This window comes from Acanthochromis polyacanthus, chromosome 1 (genome assembly GCF_021347895.1).
Source record: "Acanthochromis polyacanthus isolate Apoly-LR-REF ecotype Palm Island chromosome 1, KAUST_Apoly_ChrSc, whole genome shotgun sequence".
Lineage (NCBI taxonomy): Eukaryota > Metazoa > Chordata > Actinopteri > Pomacentridae > Acanthochromis > Acanthochromis polyacanthus.
The window spans coordinates 62925217-62942436 of record NC_067113.1 but is presented as its reverse complement, the minus strand read 5'-3'; the positions used below and the strand labels follow the sequence as shown (position 1 = coordinate 62942436).

At 37.9% G+C, this 17220-nt stretch overlaps 1 protein-coding gene across 2 annotated transcripts in view; it reads right to left on the bottom strand.

Moving 5' to 3' along the window:
* Positions 1–14144, bottom strand: part of pik3cg (phosphatidylinositol-4,5-bisphosphate 3-kinase, catalytic subunit gamma) — a 36037-nt gene extending 21893 nt beyond the window's left edge. For both annotated transcript variants that reach the window (XM_022214157.2, XM_051950772.1), the window contains exons 1-13: positions 13968–14144; positions 10206–10428; positions 9219–9390; positions 8874–9136; positions 7501–7587; positions 7323–7423; positions 7021–7190; positions 6730–6917; positions 4112–4219; positions 3836–3920; positions 3322–3751; positions 3130–3228; positions 2903–3038 (exon numbers count right to left, since the gene is read on the bottom strand). In XM_022214157.2, the coding sequence (XP_022069849.1) occupies positions 2903–3038; positions 3130–3228; positions 3322–3751; positions 3836–3920; positions 4112–4219; positions 6730–6917; positions 7021–7190; positions 7323–7423; positions 7501–7587; positions 8874–9136; positions 9219–9390; positions 10206–10421 (2055 nt within the window). In that variant the 5' untranslated portion in view covers positions 10422–10428; positions 13968–14144. The remainder of the gene's footprint in view (positions 1–2902; positions 3039–3129; positions 3229–3321; positions 3752–3835; positions 3921–4111; positions 4220–6729; positions 6918–7020; positions 7191–7322; positions 7424–7500; positions 7588–8873; positions 9137–9218; positions 9391–10205; positions 10429–13967) is intronic.
* Positions 14145–17220: the final 3076 nt, after the last annotated feature.

The window sequence follows — 17220 nt, the reverse complement described above, 5'->3', positions numbered from 1 at the left end:
ACAATTTCATGTTTCCCATGAAAACTCACACTTTTATCCATGTGCTAACATAACTGCACAAGGGTTTTCTAATCATCAATGAGCCTTTCAACACCATTAGCTAACACAATGTAGCATTAGAACACAGGAGTGATGGTTGCTAGAAATGTTCCTCTGTACCCCTATGGAGATATTCCATTAAAAATCAGCCGTTTCCAGCTAGAATAATCATTTACCACATTAACAATGTCTGGACTGGATTTCTGATTCATTTAATGTTATCTTCATTGAAAAAAAAAACAGATTTTCTTTCAAAAATAAGGACATTTCTAAGTTACCCCAAACTTTCTAGCTTCAGCTAAAGTGGCAAAGGGCAGAGAAAACCATGGAAGGTGTCCAAATTGTTGTATCATTTCATCTCGGTTAAAAAACCTTCAGCATACTATAATAGTTTGATAACAGTGCATTAGCTTTGCAGCCAAAAGGATCCAGTTCACAGGGGCTACGAACACATCCATAGTCTGTACATAAATGATACATTATGGCTGCGTCACCTATCAGACAGACCAATGATAAATCATCTACCAGCAGCAAAACATAAGTAGATCCATCAACCTGCTGTCCAACTAGTTAACTAGACATTTTGTCACAGGTGTGAACCGGATTCCAACTGAACTCTCAAAAAATTCATTGAGCATAGGGTAATTCTGCCAGTCAAAATCTGTTTCTTCATCTTCTCTAATTTTCCCACAGAGCTGATTTGTCTGGACTCTCTACAGGATTCAGGTGTAGAAAGTTCAGCAAATTAAAAAAAAGGAATTTATCTTTAAAAAAAAACAGTTATATCTTACACACGTGGACAAAATTGTTGGTACCCCTCAGTTAAAGAAGGAAAAACCCACAATTCTCACTGAAATCACTTGAAACTCACAAAAGTAACAATAAATAAAAATTTATTGAAAATTAAATAATCAAAAACAGCCATTACTTTTGAATTGTTGATTAACATAATTATTTAAAAAAAACAAACTAATGAAACAGGCCTGGACAAAAATGATGGTACCTCTATAAAAGATTGAAAACTATTTGACCAGAGTGACATGATTAACTCAGGTGTGTCATTTAATTGACATCACAGGTGTTTCCAAACTCATAATCAGTCAGTCTGCCTATTTAAAGGGAGACAAGTAGTCACCCTGCTGTTTGGTGAAAAGGTGTGTACCACACTGAACATGGACAACAGAAAGCGAAGGAGAGAATTGTCCCAGGACATCCGAAAAAAAATTATAGACAAACATCTTAAAGGTAAAGGCTATAAGACCATCTCTAAACAGCTTGAAGTTCCTGTGACAACAGTGGCTCATATTATTCAGAAGTTCAAGACCCACGGGACAGTAGCCAACCTCCCTGGACGTGGCCGCAAGAGGAAAATTGATGACAAATTGAAGAGACGGATCGTTGGAATTGTATCCAAAGAGCCCAGAGCAACCTCCAAAGAAATTAAAGGTGAACTCCAAGGCCAAGGTACATCAGTGTCAGATCGCACCATTCGTCGTTGTTTGAGCCAAAGTGGACTTCATGGGAGACGACCAAGGAGGACACCACTGCTGAAAAAAACTCATAAAAAAGCCAGACTGGAATTTGCAAAAATGCATGTTGACAAGCCACAAAGCTTCTGGGAGAATGTCCTTTGGACAGATGAGACCAAACTGGAGCTTTTTGGTAAGGCACATCAACTCTATGTTCATAGACTCAAAAACCAAGCATACGAAGAAAAGAACACTGTCCCTACGGTGAAACATGGAGGAGGCTCAGTAATGTTTTGGGGCTGCTTTGCTGCATCTGGCACAGGGTGTCTTGAAAGTGTGCAAGGTACGATGAAATCTGAAGACTATCAAGGCATTCTGGAGAGAAATGTGCTGCCTAGTGTCAGAAAGCTTGGTCTCAGTCGCAGGTCATGGGTCTTCCAACAGGACAACGATCCAAAACACACAGCCAAAAACACCCAAGAATGGCTGAGAGAAAAGCGTTGGACTATTCTAAAGTGGCCTTCTATGAGCCCAGATCTGAATCCCATTGAACATATGTGGAAGGAGCTGAAACATGCCATTTGGAGAAGACACCCATCAAACCTGAGACAACTGGAGCTGTTTGCTCATGAGGAGTGGGCCAAAATACCTGTTGACAGCTGCAGAACGCTCATTGACAAATACAGAAATCGTTTAATTGCAGTGATTGCCTCAAAAGGTTGTGCAACAAAATATTAAGTTATGGGTACCATCATTTTTGTCCAGCCCTATTTCATTAGTTTGTTTTTTTAAATAATTATGTTAATCAACAATTCAAAAGTGATGGCTGATTTTGATTATTTAATTTTCAATAAATTTTTATTTATTGTTACTTTTGTGAGTTTCAAGTGATTTCAGTGAGAATTGTGGGTTTTTCCTCCTTTAACTGAGGGGTACCAACAATTTTGTCCACGTGTGTAATTGTATGTTCATTTCCTCTCCTTATCTAATTACTAAAGTAATCAATGGAGTAGTAGGTGCAAAACTCAATTACTAAAATTGTCACAGCTTAAAAGAAAACAAATCCACTGATTTCTCTAAATGCCACAAGCACAATGACATCTACTTTATATATTGTTTGGTGGATTTATCGTAAACAATGCATTACAGTCTGTAGTCTGATTATTAGTGTTGTTTGTAAAATCTTTATCTGCAAAGTAACAGCTGTCAGATGAATAAAGTGGAATACAAAGTGCAATATGTGTGAGAAAATGTGTGAAATGTCTCAGCAGAAAGGGTAAACATTCATGTGAAGTGCAAGTGCTTGAAAAGTTAAGTAGAATGAGCTGCACTGGCTTCAACAGATGAGCACAAAAGGATAAATATCGTGAATGGAATGAAAAGAATGGACACACCTGTACGAGCTGAAGAAGATATCTGAGCACATCATCGTCTTCCAGCGTCTCCAGCTTCCTGACAGCCATGGAGCGAACCTGAGCATCTGAGTAATGGCAGTCAAGCAGCTGCATGGCCAAACCAACGTCCAGACCACTGAGAAGAAACAGCATGACGACAGGAAGTGATGCGACACTGAACCTACGGAGGATAGATACGTACAGTGAAGGTGTGAGAACTCTTTTACCTGGTGTCCCATGCACTGCTGCGCTCCAACAGACGATGTGTGGCCAAAACGTCTTCCTGTTTGCCCCACCTGACTGAGCCCAGCAGCTTTGGGTAGGCCCTGAGGACACGAGGAAATTAGATGTTGAGGAAAAAGCAATAGGATAGTAGTGCTGTCTGTCTTTGCTGTCTGTTTGACGGAGACAAAACGAACCTGGGGTTTCGCATACACTCGTGTCTGAAGTGCCACAGCAGCTCTTTGTCCTCAGGGCTCAGAGGATGGAGGGGATCGGTAGCCACAATGGCCTCAAACTGTTTTTTCAGGTGGTTGGGCATCTCTCTCTGGCCTCTCTCCCCTCCCTCCACTTCCTCCCCTGCAGCCCCGTAGTCCCGGCCCACGTCCCGGCTCTTGGGCAGCACCACTGGGTAGCAGTACTTGTCCAGCAGGATGGCGATGGCCATGGAGGAGGCTTTGTCCGGGTTGGTGGCCGAGGTGAGCTTGTCTGCGTTGATGCTGCTGCTGCTCTCTTCACTCTTCTCTGGCATCTTCCACATGTGCAGGATGAACTCGCCCTGGCGGAGCAGAGAGCGGTGGTCGATCAGGAGCAGGTTGACGTAGTACAGGAGACGACTCTTGGTCTTTCCTGAAAGATTGACAGACAGACAGAATGAAGCATCACCCTGTAGACCTTCAACATGAAAGGAGACCATATGTGACAGAACTTTACCATCCAGGGTGCTGGTTCCTGCAGTGTTGTCCTGATAGTAGCCTCCTTTGGAGTTTGGTGTTTGGGGCTGCTTCCCACAGATCACCTGGGAGGGAAATATAGAGCAGAGTGAACCATCATGTAACAGAGAGGACCAACAAAACTTAATTCATTATTTAGTTCATTTACTGGATAGCACATGGGAACTTTTATCCTACCAAAACTATATATAAATATAGATGTTCAAGGACTGGTCACAATGATTACACTGTCTTTCAGTGAAATGTCTGACTTTACCTGGAGGCTGAGGCGTGCCCCTTTAGGGAGATCCTTGATTTTAATGTTAAACTCCAACCAGCAGTTCCACAGCACTTCTTCACTGAAACTTTTGGAGGTCGTTCTCTCCTGAAACATTAAATTTAGAGTTAAACTGTCCTTTCTGTCCATATGTTGCTGTACATGTGTTTATTTATAGCCAGCCTTTTTCAGTCACATTCACTCCATGTACTTCCATTCTTTAACCCTCATACAGTACAGAAGATTTCATGGTTAGTACTGATGCAAATTATCTTTATGGTGCACTGGGAAAAATGCTACGCTATTTCAAGCAACTTTTACATTGAAATAAGTGAACAAATCTGCCAATAGAACAAGTGAAAAATGGCTTGGTAAGATTTCTGAAAGAAGTTATGATATTTAGAATATTGAGATCTCAAAATTAGCTGGGCAAACTTATTTTAAGCTCTATTTTACCAGGATTGTAAAGCTTAGGTGTCTTAAAATAAGCCAGACATGCCAAAAAAATTAGTATTTTTTCACTCAAAAACAGATTTTTGCTTTCATGTAACCTCCTAATTTGAGATGTATTAACCCTCCTGTTGTCCTCATTTATAGGTGCCAAAAAATATCGTTTCCTTGTCTGAAAAAATTTCAAAAAATCTGCAAAAAATTCGCCAAATTTCTGAAAATTTGCAAAACCTTCAGGAAGAAAATTCAAATAATTCTTTAAAAGTTTCCCCTAGAAGTTATATATATTTTTTAAAAATCCCCCAAATTTGGCAAGAAAATTCTTGTACATATTTTCAAAAAATGAGTAAACATCTTCCAAAAAAATCCTAAAAATATATAACTGATTCCATATATATCAGTAAACCTGGAAAAAAAAAACATCGAATTTTGCTGGACTTTGGTTGATTTGATTTGGTAGATAACATTTTTAACATTTCTTTTTTTCTACCCAAAAAATTTTCAAAGATTTCCCAAAAATGTTGAAAATGTGGACATCAAAAGTTTCACTGTGAATATATATATATTTTCCACATTTTCAAACTTTAAAACGGGTTAATCTGACCCGTAGGATGACACGAGGGTTGAAGTTATTTTGAGTTTTTTTGTAAACTTCAACTCAAGATAAGTTCAAGATTGTTTGACTTAGCAAGATATTTAAGATGCATTGTCTTAAAACAAGTCCCTCCATCTTGCCGAAATGTCACTTTTTAAGTGAATTTATCTTAAACCGAGTGAGATGAGACATTTTGACTAAAAATAAGACAAACAGACTTGGTAAGATTTTGAGTTTTGCAGTGGCTCTTCATCCATCTCCACACGCATCATCATGCTTGAACTACTCCTGAACTTGTTGTGATATTGTAAGATTCAAGATAATCCCCCAACAGTGTAACAAGCGTGTCACCCAGCATTACTGTTTTGAATATCATCTCTGACATCAGCGTCACTGTTTACTTTACTAACCAAAGACTCCATATAAAAGATGGACGTCACCAATGTAGATGAGACTTTCACCTGCATTCTTTTAACAGCCAGCAGTGGGCGACTCCTTTTGGTTGTAAGCAGAAGTCTGATTCTGTAAACATTTGTGGGACAACGAACCTCCTTCTCACTTGACTTCTTATCTAAGTAAACATTTTCTTAATGAGATTATGGTCCAAATTGCTGGTTTCAATACAGCATGGGCTTCATTTGGTCAGTTGTCCCATTTAGAGTGAAACACATGATAAAGCAGGGTTTGGATAATGTTCTTGTGTTCTCAGTCAGATCTGCCCTTCGGGTATCATGTGGTTTCAAAAGACCAAGATGGCAAAGGAGAAATTCCAAACTTGAGGATTCACCCACAAACCAATGGGTGATGACAAGATGTCAACATCTACTTTTAATATCCAGGCAAATGTCACTTTCCCTTAGACTTTTAAAAAAACAAGCCATGCTCCTAATGCTACATGAATGCAGTAAGTTACTGTTAATGCAAACTGAAAAATTCCCAATTCCACCAGCTGTGAGTTTCCCTTAAAAGCATTCTACGAGCTAAATACAAGGGGCCTTTTATTGTGAAATAGTCACAATGGCACAGAGGATTGCCTTTACAGCAATGGTCCATGTGGCTATGAAACAAAAATACAGTCATATTTGGCAAGTTTGCTTTTGGGGTCAGCTCAGAAATGAACATAAATCTTTAGTTTTGATCATTTTCTGTCATTAATTGTAAATTCAAAGATTTATCAAAATGTATTCTACTACTATCACTGAGAAAATGTCCTTATATTTGAAAGAAAAGCTGTTTTTTTCAATGAAGATCAAGGGGTACAAAGGAACATTTCCAGCAACCATCACTCCTGTGTTCTAATGCTACATTGTGTTAGCTAATGGTGTTGAAAGGCTCATTGATGATTAGAAAACCCTTGTTTAGTTATGTTAGCACATGGATAAAAGTGTGAGTTTTCATGGAAAACAAGAAATCATCTGGGTGACCTTAACTTCTGAACGGTAGTGTATATTGTTTGGTTTATATATAACACATCAAGCCTTGTGATTCTACCTGATCAATGTAGATCACAGCAGCTGTAGAATTTTCTCTTTTTTTGTCCATGAAAGTGTTATTAATATTGTGTTGGGATTACCTGAGCTAAAAGCTGCTGGCCGTGGAAGATGCTGGCCTCTATGAAGACAACAAAATCTGGGACTTTGGGGAGTGATGGGATGTCGATACCCAGCACCTTCACCCTGAACTTCCTGTTACAGTCCCACATGGAGATGGTGAACACTCGCTCATGGTCCTTCTCATCAATGGTCAGCTGCTCATGGGTACCTGTGAAGAAGTGATCGAGATCAAGTTAGGAGGCTGGCCATAAACCATGATCAATAAAATCAATAGGATCAATAAAATGACACCACTCAGTTTAACTGGTTACCTGCGACTCCAGTGCAATCATCCACTTGAGCCCAGTCTTCCTTCTGGACCAGATCCAGCTCAGGATCAGGTGGAGTCTCTAGAACCAGGTGGATCTCCTCCCCGTTCTTCAGGCACTGACGGATCCAGTTAAAGTTCTGCAGAGGTTTTTCTCCATACAGATACTCCTCTCTGTGTGACACGACACCAAAATGGTTACTTTCAAATATGAAATATGGAAACATTTCTGATTAAAACCATCCTCTCTAACTGATCCAAACAGTTACTCATGGCACTGTAGGTGAGTTGTGTTGTGGTCCATACCTGCCACACACACGCAGCACAAAGTCTGTCTCACACTTGTTTTCAGGGATGCCCAGCAAAACTCGTTTATTCGCTGTCTTGGCAAAAAAGCTCGCCAACACCTAAACAATAAGGAAAATAATCAGAAAACAGTACAGGGAATGGTACAGTACTGGAACAGGAGGCAGCAAACACATACCTGTGTTGGTGTGTCATCGATGGACACTTTGATGGTCTGGCTGGCCGTGCTGATGTGGATCACGACCAAGATGTGACTGTTGTTGATCTAAGAGGAAGAACAAAAGGAAAAGAGTGAATGACAAGACCAAATAATGAAACATCAAGTCAGTAAATTCCTGAACTTTTCGAATAAATTAAACTATAATTTAGCAAATGGGAGGTAGATATCCAGTCAATCCAACTCTCAACTAAGAATCAGTCGATTACATTTCTAAACTTCTAACTTGCCGGAACCCAACAGACCAATCAGTCGTCACAGAGAGACAGCAAACATTAACGAAAAACCTATGATGCATGGACCGTAAAAACTTAATTGTGTCTTTGTCTGTTCACATTAAAGCTAACAATTATTTTTTTGGTCAATTAAACTTTCCATCATGCTATTGAATAATCCATCAGTTGCTTGATCCATAAAATGTTAGAAAATGATTCAAAATATTAATCAGTGTTTCCCAACATGACGCTCTTTAATGTCTTGTTTTGTCCACAAACCAAAGATATTCAGTTTACTGTAATAGAGGAGGAAAGAAACCAGGAAATATTATAAATACATTTATTATAAATAAAGCTGGAATCAGGGAATTCTATTCTTAAAAAAAATATTCAAACTGATTAACCGATTAACAAAATGGTTGGCTATTAATTCAATTCACTGTGGCTTCAACAAACGTGGTGAATAGAAAGTTTCTATGTTGAACTATTCGCTCTCAAAGACAAACCTCATTAGGATGAATGAATGTGCTATATGCTCATTAAATAATGTAAATGTTGCTTTCAGTTATGCTGTACTAAGCAGTGCTACATGGTTTTAGACTACAGATTATCCCTAAAGTCTGGAAATATAGGAAATCTCAACTATAACTTTTTTTTGCCTCCACAGATTAACTATGGCATTGTTGAAAGAAGAAAGAGTTGAACTGGTATTTGTCAGCGGACATGAAAGATGGACATATCCAAAGACAGCAGATGAATTTAAGGCACATTATCCAAGGAGGATTCCACTTGGCTTTTTCGCAGTGGCAAAGGTGGTTAGAAAGTTTAAAGTAACATGACATGAGAAAAAGGAATTCAAACAGGCTGTTGTGCTGCCTTACTGCCAGTCCGTAATAGTAAAATCTCTTGAATGTCAAATGTCAAACGTGAATGTGTCAGTGTTAGTAAATGTGCTTCACATGGATACAAATTATAGCTTTGTATTAATTTTACACAATAACACAAATTCATTCTGTATACAGTAGAAGCCAACTGCAATGGAGAACATGTTTAGAAACACCTGAACTACACAGAAGAGGCAGTTCATGAGTTGGTCATTCTAATAATAAAATCACACACCTTGGTGCGCAGGTGTTCATGCAGTGGTTTGCGGGTCACCCAGGGGTCCATGGAGTAAAGCTTTGGGTCTCGGTCTGACAGCTCGATGCGTCGTGGCGTCAGCAGCTTCCTGCGAGTGAACTCCAGCTCATCATCGTGGACGTTGCTGACGTCAGTGACGTCGTACCCGATCAAGCAGTTCAGGTAGCTCTGGTACTGCTGGGACTCCTCCGAGGGGTGCGGACGGGGAACCAGCTGGATCCGACCCACGTCCTTCTTCAGAGCTTTGGAAATACATAAGGTGTGTTTTACATCGTCCAAAAAACAAAAGCACTCCAGGCTGATGTGAGTGAAGACAAGCAGTACCTCTCCAGTAGCGAATGCAGTCCAGAGTCTGGAAGACCTGGTGCTTGTCATAGATCTCACAAACGTTGCCTTTCTTCTGATAAAGCAGGATGCAGTGGTCAGGAGAAAACTGCTGGTAGAAATCAGGACAGAGGTTCAAAGTCACCGCCTTCAGCCACACCTGAGCTTTCACCTGGAAAACAAGAAATAGGGGTGACAACTTATTTCATTCAGTCCCTGAGACTCGTGTTTAATCCTTGTAGCAACCAGTAAAGTAGTAACAGCCAATAATGTAATAAGCTATTACTCCGACAAGGAATGCGGCGGAGTTATGTGATGATTGGCGTTGGTCTGTCTGTCTGTCTGTCAGCAAACATCACTCTAAAATGGATTAAGGGATTTGCACGACATTTTCAGGGAAGGTCAGAAATGACACAAGGACCGAGTTGTTAGATTTTCGAAGTGATGTGGATTACAGATCATTGCCAGATAACGGCACGGCGTCACTGTACCTATGACAACATCAATTCCTTCTGCCCGCTACAGTTTTAATATTTTTACTGTTTCCCGTAAATGTCCTTAACTTCGTACATTACTAAGAGGAATCCAGGACTTCATCCACCGACTGTCCTCACCAAATAACTGTTTAATGTGTAAACTTAGACACTGTTGGTCCAGCAGCCTTGTAGAGCTTTATAATAAGTCATCTTCTGTCTAGTTCTAGGCTCTCTTGTAGAAGAGAAGATGATGTTGTTGATGTATTATTACATTATCGACTGGTTATTATATTTTCAAAAGAGTTTTTAATGCTAGGTACTTAGCGTAATAACTCCTTACATTATTGGCAAAATGCTGTCACTTTATTGGCTCAAAACCTGTATTACATTATTGACATGTACAGTTCTGGCTTCATTACATTTAAAATGGCTGAAATTATTACATTATTATTACGTTATTGGTCGCTATTGTTATTGCTATTGTTGACAACAGTGAAGTAAACAAGCCGACCTGTTCTACGGTCCAGTTTCCAGCCACCTCCAGCAGCAGGGAGTCGGGGCCGTTTCCTCCCCTCGCCGCCGTGGGCAGCACAAACTCTACAGAGATCTGATCCATGGAGGTGCAGGACGATGACGTGATGGCTTTCTTTCTCCTCCTCCTCCTTCGACTCTCTTCTCTCAGGACTTCGGGCTCTTCGTCGCTCACCTGGATCTGCTGCCCGTCCATCGCCTAGCTGGAGGATGATGAGGGGTGGAAACAGAAAACACAAAGCGCTGTCCATCATTATTCTGTTATCATGTCTATGGGTTGACCAATATGGTTTTTGACGGCAGATATTCGATGAGAAGAAGGACCACAAATACAAATACACTACGGTTCAAAACTTTGAAATGTCCTTATTTTTAGAAGAAAAGCATTTTTTCCCAATGAAGATAACATTAACCCTCCTGTTGTCTTCATTTACAGGCACCAAAAAATATTGTTTCTTTGTCTGAAAAAAATCCAAAAATTCAGCAAAAAAAATTCCCCAAATTTCTGAAAATTTGCAAAACCTTCAGGAAGAAAATTCCAAAATTTCCTTCGAAGTTTCCCTTTAAAGTTTTATTTTTTTTAATCCCCCAAATTTGGCAAGAAAATTCTTGTAAATATTTTCAAAAACTGAGTAGAAATCTTCCAAAAAATCCTAAAAATATCTAAAATGATTACTTATACATCAGTAAAACTTCTAATATTTTCTTTAAGAACATTCACAAAAAAATCAACCAAAATCCAGCGAATTTCACTGGATTTTGGTTGATTTGTAACATTTTTAACATTTCTTTTTTTCCACCAAAAAATGTTCAAAGATTTCCCAAAAATGCTGAAAATGTGGACATCAAATGTTTCACTATGAAAATATTTTTTCCCCCCACATTTTCAAACTTTAAAATGGGTCAATGTTGACCCGGTAGGACGACATAACGGTTAAACTCATCAGAAATCCAATCTAGACATTATTAATGTGGTAAATAGCTATTCTAGCTGGAAACAGGTGTTTTTTAGCACATGAGTAAAAGTGAGACTTTTCATGGAAAACATGAAATTGCCTGGGTGACCCCAAACTTTTGAAAGGTAGTGTACATTACAACAAACCGAGACAGACCAGGAAACTCTTCTGTGACCTCAGGCTTTCAGAGTTATTGTCTCTCATCAATAAACTCTATTCAATGAGTTTGTCCAGTTACAAGGAAACTCTATTTAGAAAATCTTGTTTCTGTAACTGGATCTAATTTCTGGTGAAACAGGAAGCTGAGAGGAGACGTGACGGCTGAAAAAATAGTAACAGTGAGGCCATTTACTCCTGTTCTGTTTAAATGAATGAACTGCAGCATTATTGATCAATTGCTTCATCAATCAAATGCTCTTTAATGTCGATAAAAAGAAAAAACACAGTTTTGGAAACAATTTGAACACAACTGTGATGACTGTTTTCTTCTGTGACATACTGTGTTTCTTCTTTAGGATGAGATGAGTGCTGTTCGACTGATTCTAAGTCATTTCTCTCTGTCTGTATTTCTTTGTTAAGCATCAGCATCTTCTCATCATCTTGCAACTATCTTCTTTTAGGTGTTGTTAAGTGATCACTTGGGTTGGATTAAATGTTCACTTTACAGCTTAAGTGATAAATACTGACTCCAATAATGTTTTCTGTCACCTAGTGTGAACTGTGACATTTTTGCAGTTTCATATCATCATTTTAAACAAACTGTGCTGCACCTGTTGCATTATTATAAGACTTTTTCATGTATTATAAAAGAAGCTGTAATTATTTAATCAAGATGATAAAGTTTTAACAAGATGATAAATGTTAAAGGTCTGGTGAGTAGACTTTAGGAAGAAAAAAGCAGGCTGTAAAGTAACACATGAAAACATTGTAAATGAAGATTACCTTCCATCTCAGATCGTTAAATTTTTAGAACAATTTCTGCTCCACCTTCTCTGATTTGCCCAATTTTTTTTCTGGAAGATATTTATGACATTTTTGCTTGAAGTAACAAATACTTAGCTAAATATTTTTTGCATTAAAGTTGTAGTCCATGTTTGAACAATAATATCTCAGGAAGGTAAAGACAAAAGATAAAGTTAAAAGCCTGAATTTATATAAAGGTCCTATTTTTGAGCACAATACCCAAAAAGACCTAATGCAGAATTCAACTAGTGATGTTTTCTGAATCATATGTAGCTGCTTGTCACAATAATACAAAACTAAACAAAATTTGTGAACAAGTTTTTCATGCTGAAAAGACTACTTTTGGCATTTTTTTTTGACAAAATCACTTAATAAAGACAGATATTCTAAATTTTTACTGTTTTTTTAAGAAGAGATGGTCAAACACGTTTCCCTTAATCATTTGAGAGGAAATAATATAAAATGTTCATAAATCAATATCTTTTTATTATTCCACAAATGGTGAAGGCCTTCTAACATTGGATCTACAAAAGATCAAAAGTTTTAGAATTCCCTAATTTTTCCATTTTTTAAATTAAAATTCAAGTAGCTCAAGTCCAATAAATAGCTTAAAATGGTACAAAGGTAAGTGGTGAACTGCCAGACGTTTAAAAAAAAGGTAAGCCTGCCCAAAACTGAAATATAATATACATTTCAGAATTACACAAAAAGGCCTTTTTTTTTAGGGAACAAGAAATGGGATAACATCTTAAAGCTGTACTGCAGCAATGAGCTTGATCAAACCTTGAAAGTTGGTGCTACCAAATCCTGCAGGTGTCCCAACTTTTCCTGATTACTTCCAACCCCCTCTGTCTGCATAAAGTAGTGTTGGAACACACTGTGGCACCAAACCCTCCAGAACATTATTTGATCGGTATTGTAGTGCAGAAAGTAGTGTGTTGGTATAAAAATGGTGAGGAAGACGCAATTACCAGTAGAAGAGAGACAAACCATAATAACAATTAAAATTTTTCCTACAGAGAAATTTTGAAGAAAGTCCTTTGGTAAGGCCAAAGTTCACAATACATTTTAGTTCCTAAATAGATTTTGTTTAAGTTTGTTTGTTCTATACGTTCATTTCAGAGTACAATAAGACATTAACAAGCAGAATTTACAATAAAAACTGGAGAAATTGGGGTATTCTAAAACGTTTGACTGGTCGTGTATAGTAAAAGCATCTGTACACAATCAAAGATACATCTCTCTCCATTAAAACCTAAAGAAATTAATCTTCTAATGACAGAAAGTAAGAAAACACAACAAATACTCACAGTTGTCATTTTAAAACTGCACTGAGCAAAGGTGAACAACAGTTAAAGTGATGAATATGACGACAACATCTTGTTTAGCAGTAAATGTGATGTTTGACTGAAGTAAAGGTCAGATGAGATGAAAACAGAATCAGGAGTACAGCTGTTGAAGGACATGCTGGCAGTATTACTATATAAACCACTGGGTCGTTACTGTGATGTTTGAAAACATCTCCACGAAGTCACAGGATTAATGCTGGAGTTTCCCTTCTGCTTCTTTCACATCAGCAGAGGAAGCTTTGAAAAGCAGGAAGCAAAACCAGCCGCAGCATGGATGCACTAAAACTGAACACTGCTGCTGTTTTGACGACCGACTCACAAACAAGGTTAAATCTGCTGCTAAAAGTCGCTTCAAATAGCTCAACAAGCAGTTAAGTTACAGTGTATATGAGCAGGAAGAGTAGCGGCTGGTTAGCCTGTGGTCTAACGGTACAGCTGGCATAATAATCACAAGAAGTGCCCAAAGTGACTCACCAATGAACGCAGGCGGCAAACAAAGGCCCGACCGTGGAGGAAGACTTCGGCATTTATGCTAAATGAAGAGAGCACAGACGGAGTAAAACTGTTTCTGAGTTTGTGTCCAAAGCCTGGATGAAGGAAACGCTGCGTTTCTAGTCAGTTTGTCAAACTCACCGGTTAACTTTCTCCAGTTACAAGAACAATACATCCGGCAGCTTTTCAAAATAAAACACCCTTATGGCCAAACAAAGTAGACCGACAAACCGAAACCATTCTGCATTTATCTGGGTGTGCCAAAAGTAGGCTTACAGTTGGTCCACTATTTGTTTCACGTTTTAGATCTAATTTATCCAAACTATAATTCCAAATCAGGATTCCACATCCCTTATTCACATTTCGGAAATGTTAATAAGTTATTTCTTCCAATTTTGGTTTAGATTTTTATGTTTTATTTTATTTTATTATTTTTGCAGGGATTGTGAGCAGTGGCAAACAAATTAAATCAAAAGCAAAGAAAGTGGATACCAAAGCTGTACTGGAAGTGTGAAAATGTTGAGTACGTGCACACATCATGGCAAGGAGCCTTTAACACCACACCACCTCCCCAATAAAACGCTTTTTAAAAATCTAAAGTGCATACTTACTAAGTGTAAGCCTGATTTTGTCCCACCCTGTATGTAAAACAGGTAAAATGATTGTTCAGAGGTAATAAAGTAGTCAATATGATATGATGTTAAAAAAAGTTAAGGAAAACAGTACTTAGAAAATCTCTCAGTGATTGTTGTTATAATACATCTAATATTATTGTTATTTTTTTAATTAGGGTTGTAGAATAAAGATGTAGTAGGGTCACAATCATGTGACCATCAGCAGGTAGCTGACGAAGTGTTCACTTGTTGTCATAGTTACAGTGCTGCTACCTCACAATGATGCAGAAATCTTTAACAAATCCGTGGATCCAGACTATAAGCTGTATCACTGCCAAAATCTAATCACTTGGTCCTTGTGTCATTTTTGACCTTCCCTGAAAATTTCATCCAAATCTGTTAGTCCGTTTTTGAGTAATTTTGCTAACAGACAGACAGACAGACAAACCAACAGCGATCGTCACATAACTCCGCTGTTCCTTGGTGAAGTAGATATAAAGATGATAAATAATCAGAAGGTTGAAAATCAGGATATCAGGATGTGACAAATGTTCATGAGTGTAAGACAGCTTTGATTAAATGTTTTTCAATAAACCTCACTGCTCAGAATACTTTGTGAAAGGTACAATATTTAGGATCCAAGAGCTGACATTTTGGTGTAAACATGACATACAAGTAGTGAACATGAGGGGAGAATCAGGTGATTATGATGCACTGGTGGGCCGGTGATGCACATTAGACAAGAAAATAATTATTTAAGTAAAGGCATTCTGTTCAACATCCGAAAATAACTATAAAATTGTCCAAAATACCTAAAATCTTTTGGAAATGAAAGAAAATGTTGACAATGACTCAAAAATTTACAGCAGATAATGTTTAGCTGCTCCCAAAACTAATTTAAACTCAAATAATTTGATGATTAAGAAGATAAATAAGATTAAATAAAGTACAAAAAACTGTTAATATCAGAAAAATGAATAGTTCAAAGTTAGCATAGGATAGTAATAAATGTGCAATTTATCTTTCAGTTTTCTGAAAGGTTATTTATGCAAGTCATTTATTTTATAAAAATCCATTGTGATGTGTTATTACAATGCTGTGAAAGGATTAACAGGAAATCCTCATATATGATCATGTCTAACTTGAGTCTTCCTGCCTTTATGTAGTTCCACTCTGTTACCACTGGATGGCACTGACACAAAAGATTCTACATGTCAGTTCTCAGCTGCATATTCTACAGTTGTTTAATATAGAATAGACTAACTAGTTATATATTTTTTTACTATTACTTACAGGTATTAATTTCACCTTGATCAGGTGACTTCTGTTTTATTTTAAAGGCCGTCTGACTTCAGATACCTGGACGTGGTGTTCTCTCACTTGAGCTAAAGGTGTATTTGATGGTGGCTGAGACTTTGAATCATCTCTGTTTCACTCAGTAACTCTGCTTATGTAAACCTTTTTAATTTAGGCTTGATTGGTCCAGGCTTTAGGATTAGCATGTGTAAGTATGAAGGAACTGCAACACACAAATCATTATTGACTTCTCTGACATCGTGACTGTTGTATATGTACATTTAATTTGCAAAATTATTTGCAAAAAAACTCCTCAGAACATAGAACATCACACAACAAATTCTTCTGTGTGTTTTTACTCTGATAATGGCTTCACTTTGTCCTGCTTGCAGTAGTGACACATCTATAATTACACTAAAGAATGTACTAAGGGCTTTATATAGCAGTCAGAAACATGGGTCTGAAACACAAGAGTAGGCCAGAAAAATGGAGCAGGTTATTTTTGCAGAAGCTCTTATAGTTGTTTGATCTATTACTACTGATGTGATGGCTGTCTGTTGGTCATATACATTTTTTAAATCAAACATCAGTTCTACAGATACTATAGAAACTGTACAGTTTAAGAGATAAACAGTTTTTATGTAGTATGTTCATGACACGAAATTAGACGGTTTTTACTGTCACTTGTGGCACTTTGCCATGTTTCACCGAAATGATCCCACCCAGTGTTTTATTGTTGTGGCGATGATAACGAAGAGAGCAAGCTCGCACTGAATTGACCAATGAGAGTGAGAGAATCTACTGACTGACATCACGTCCAGCCAATAGGAGGGCTTGGGAAACTGTGTTTATACCAGCCCCCTTTTCCGTACAAGGCGACTGTTTTGGTGAGTTAAGGAAAGTTCATTGAAATAGTTTATGGGTTTTAAAACGTTGAATCTAAGAAGTGACTTCAAAATCTGAATAATTTTACTTTAAACTTGATACTTGAGTAACAACGTGAAGCTGACAACGTTTGTTTATAGTCGTAAATACAGTTTCGCTGCTCGCTCCGTAAAGCTTCATTGTTGACGTTAGTTGTTTTGTGGTAATACCTTTTGCGCAATAGGATGGAGCGTCCATTTTAGTCTGTATTATCGTATTTTTACACCCCGAGTCTCTTTCACGATATTGTTTTGTTCTTTAAAATACCGTTGATACAGCTTTTGGTCGTCTTTTCTTCTTTTGGTCGACCTAACAACAGGGCTTCAACGGCACTTTGTTTCGTGACAAATAACACAGCTTCGTCTGAAGTTGTACAAAACGTAAAAACGTTGACAGTTGTA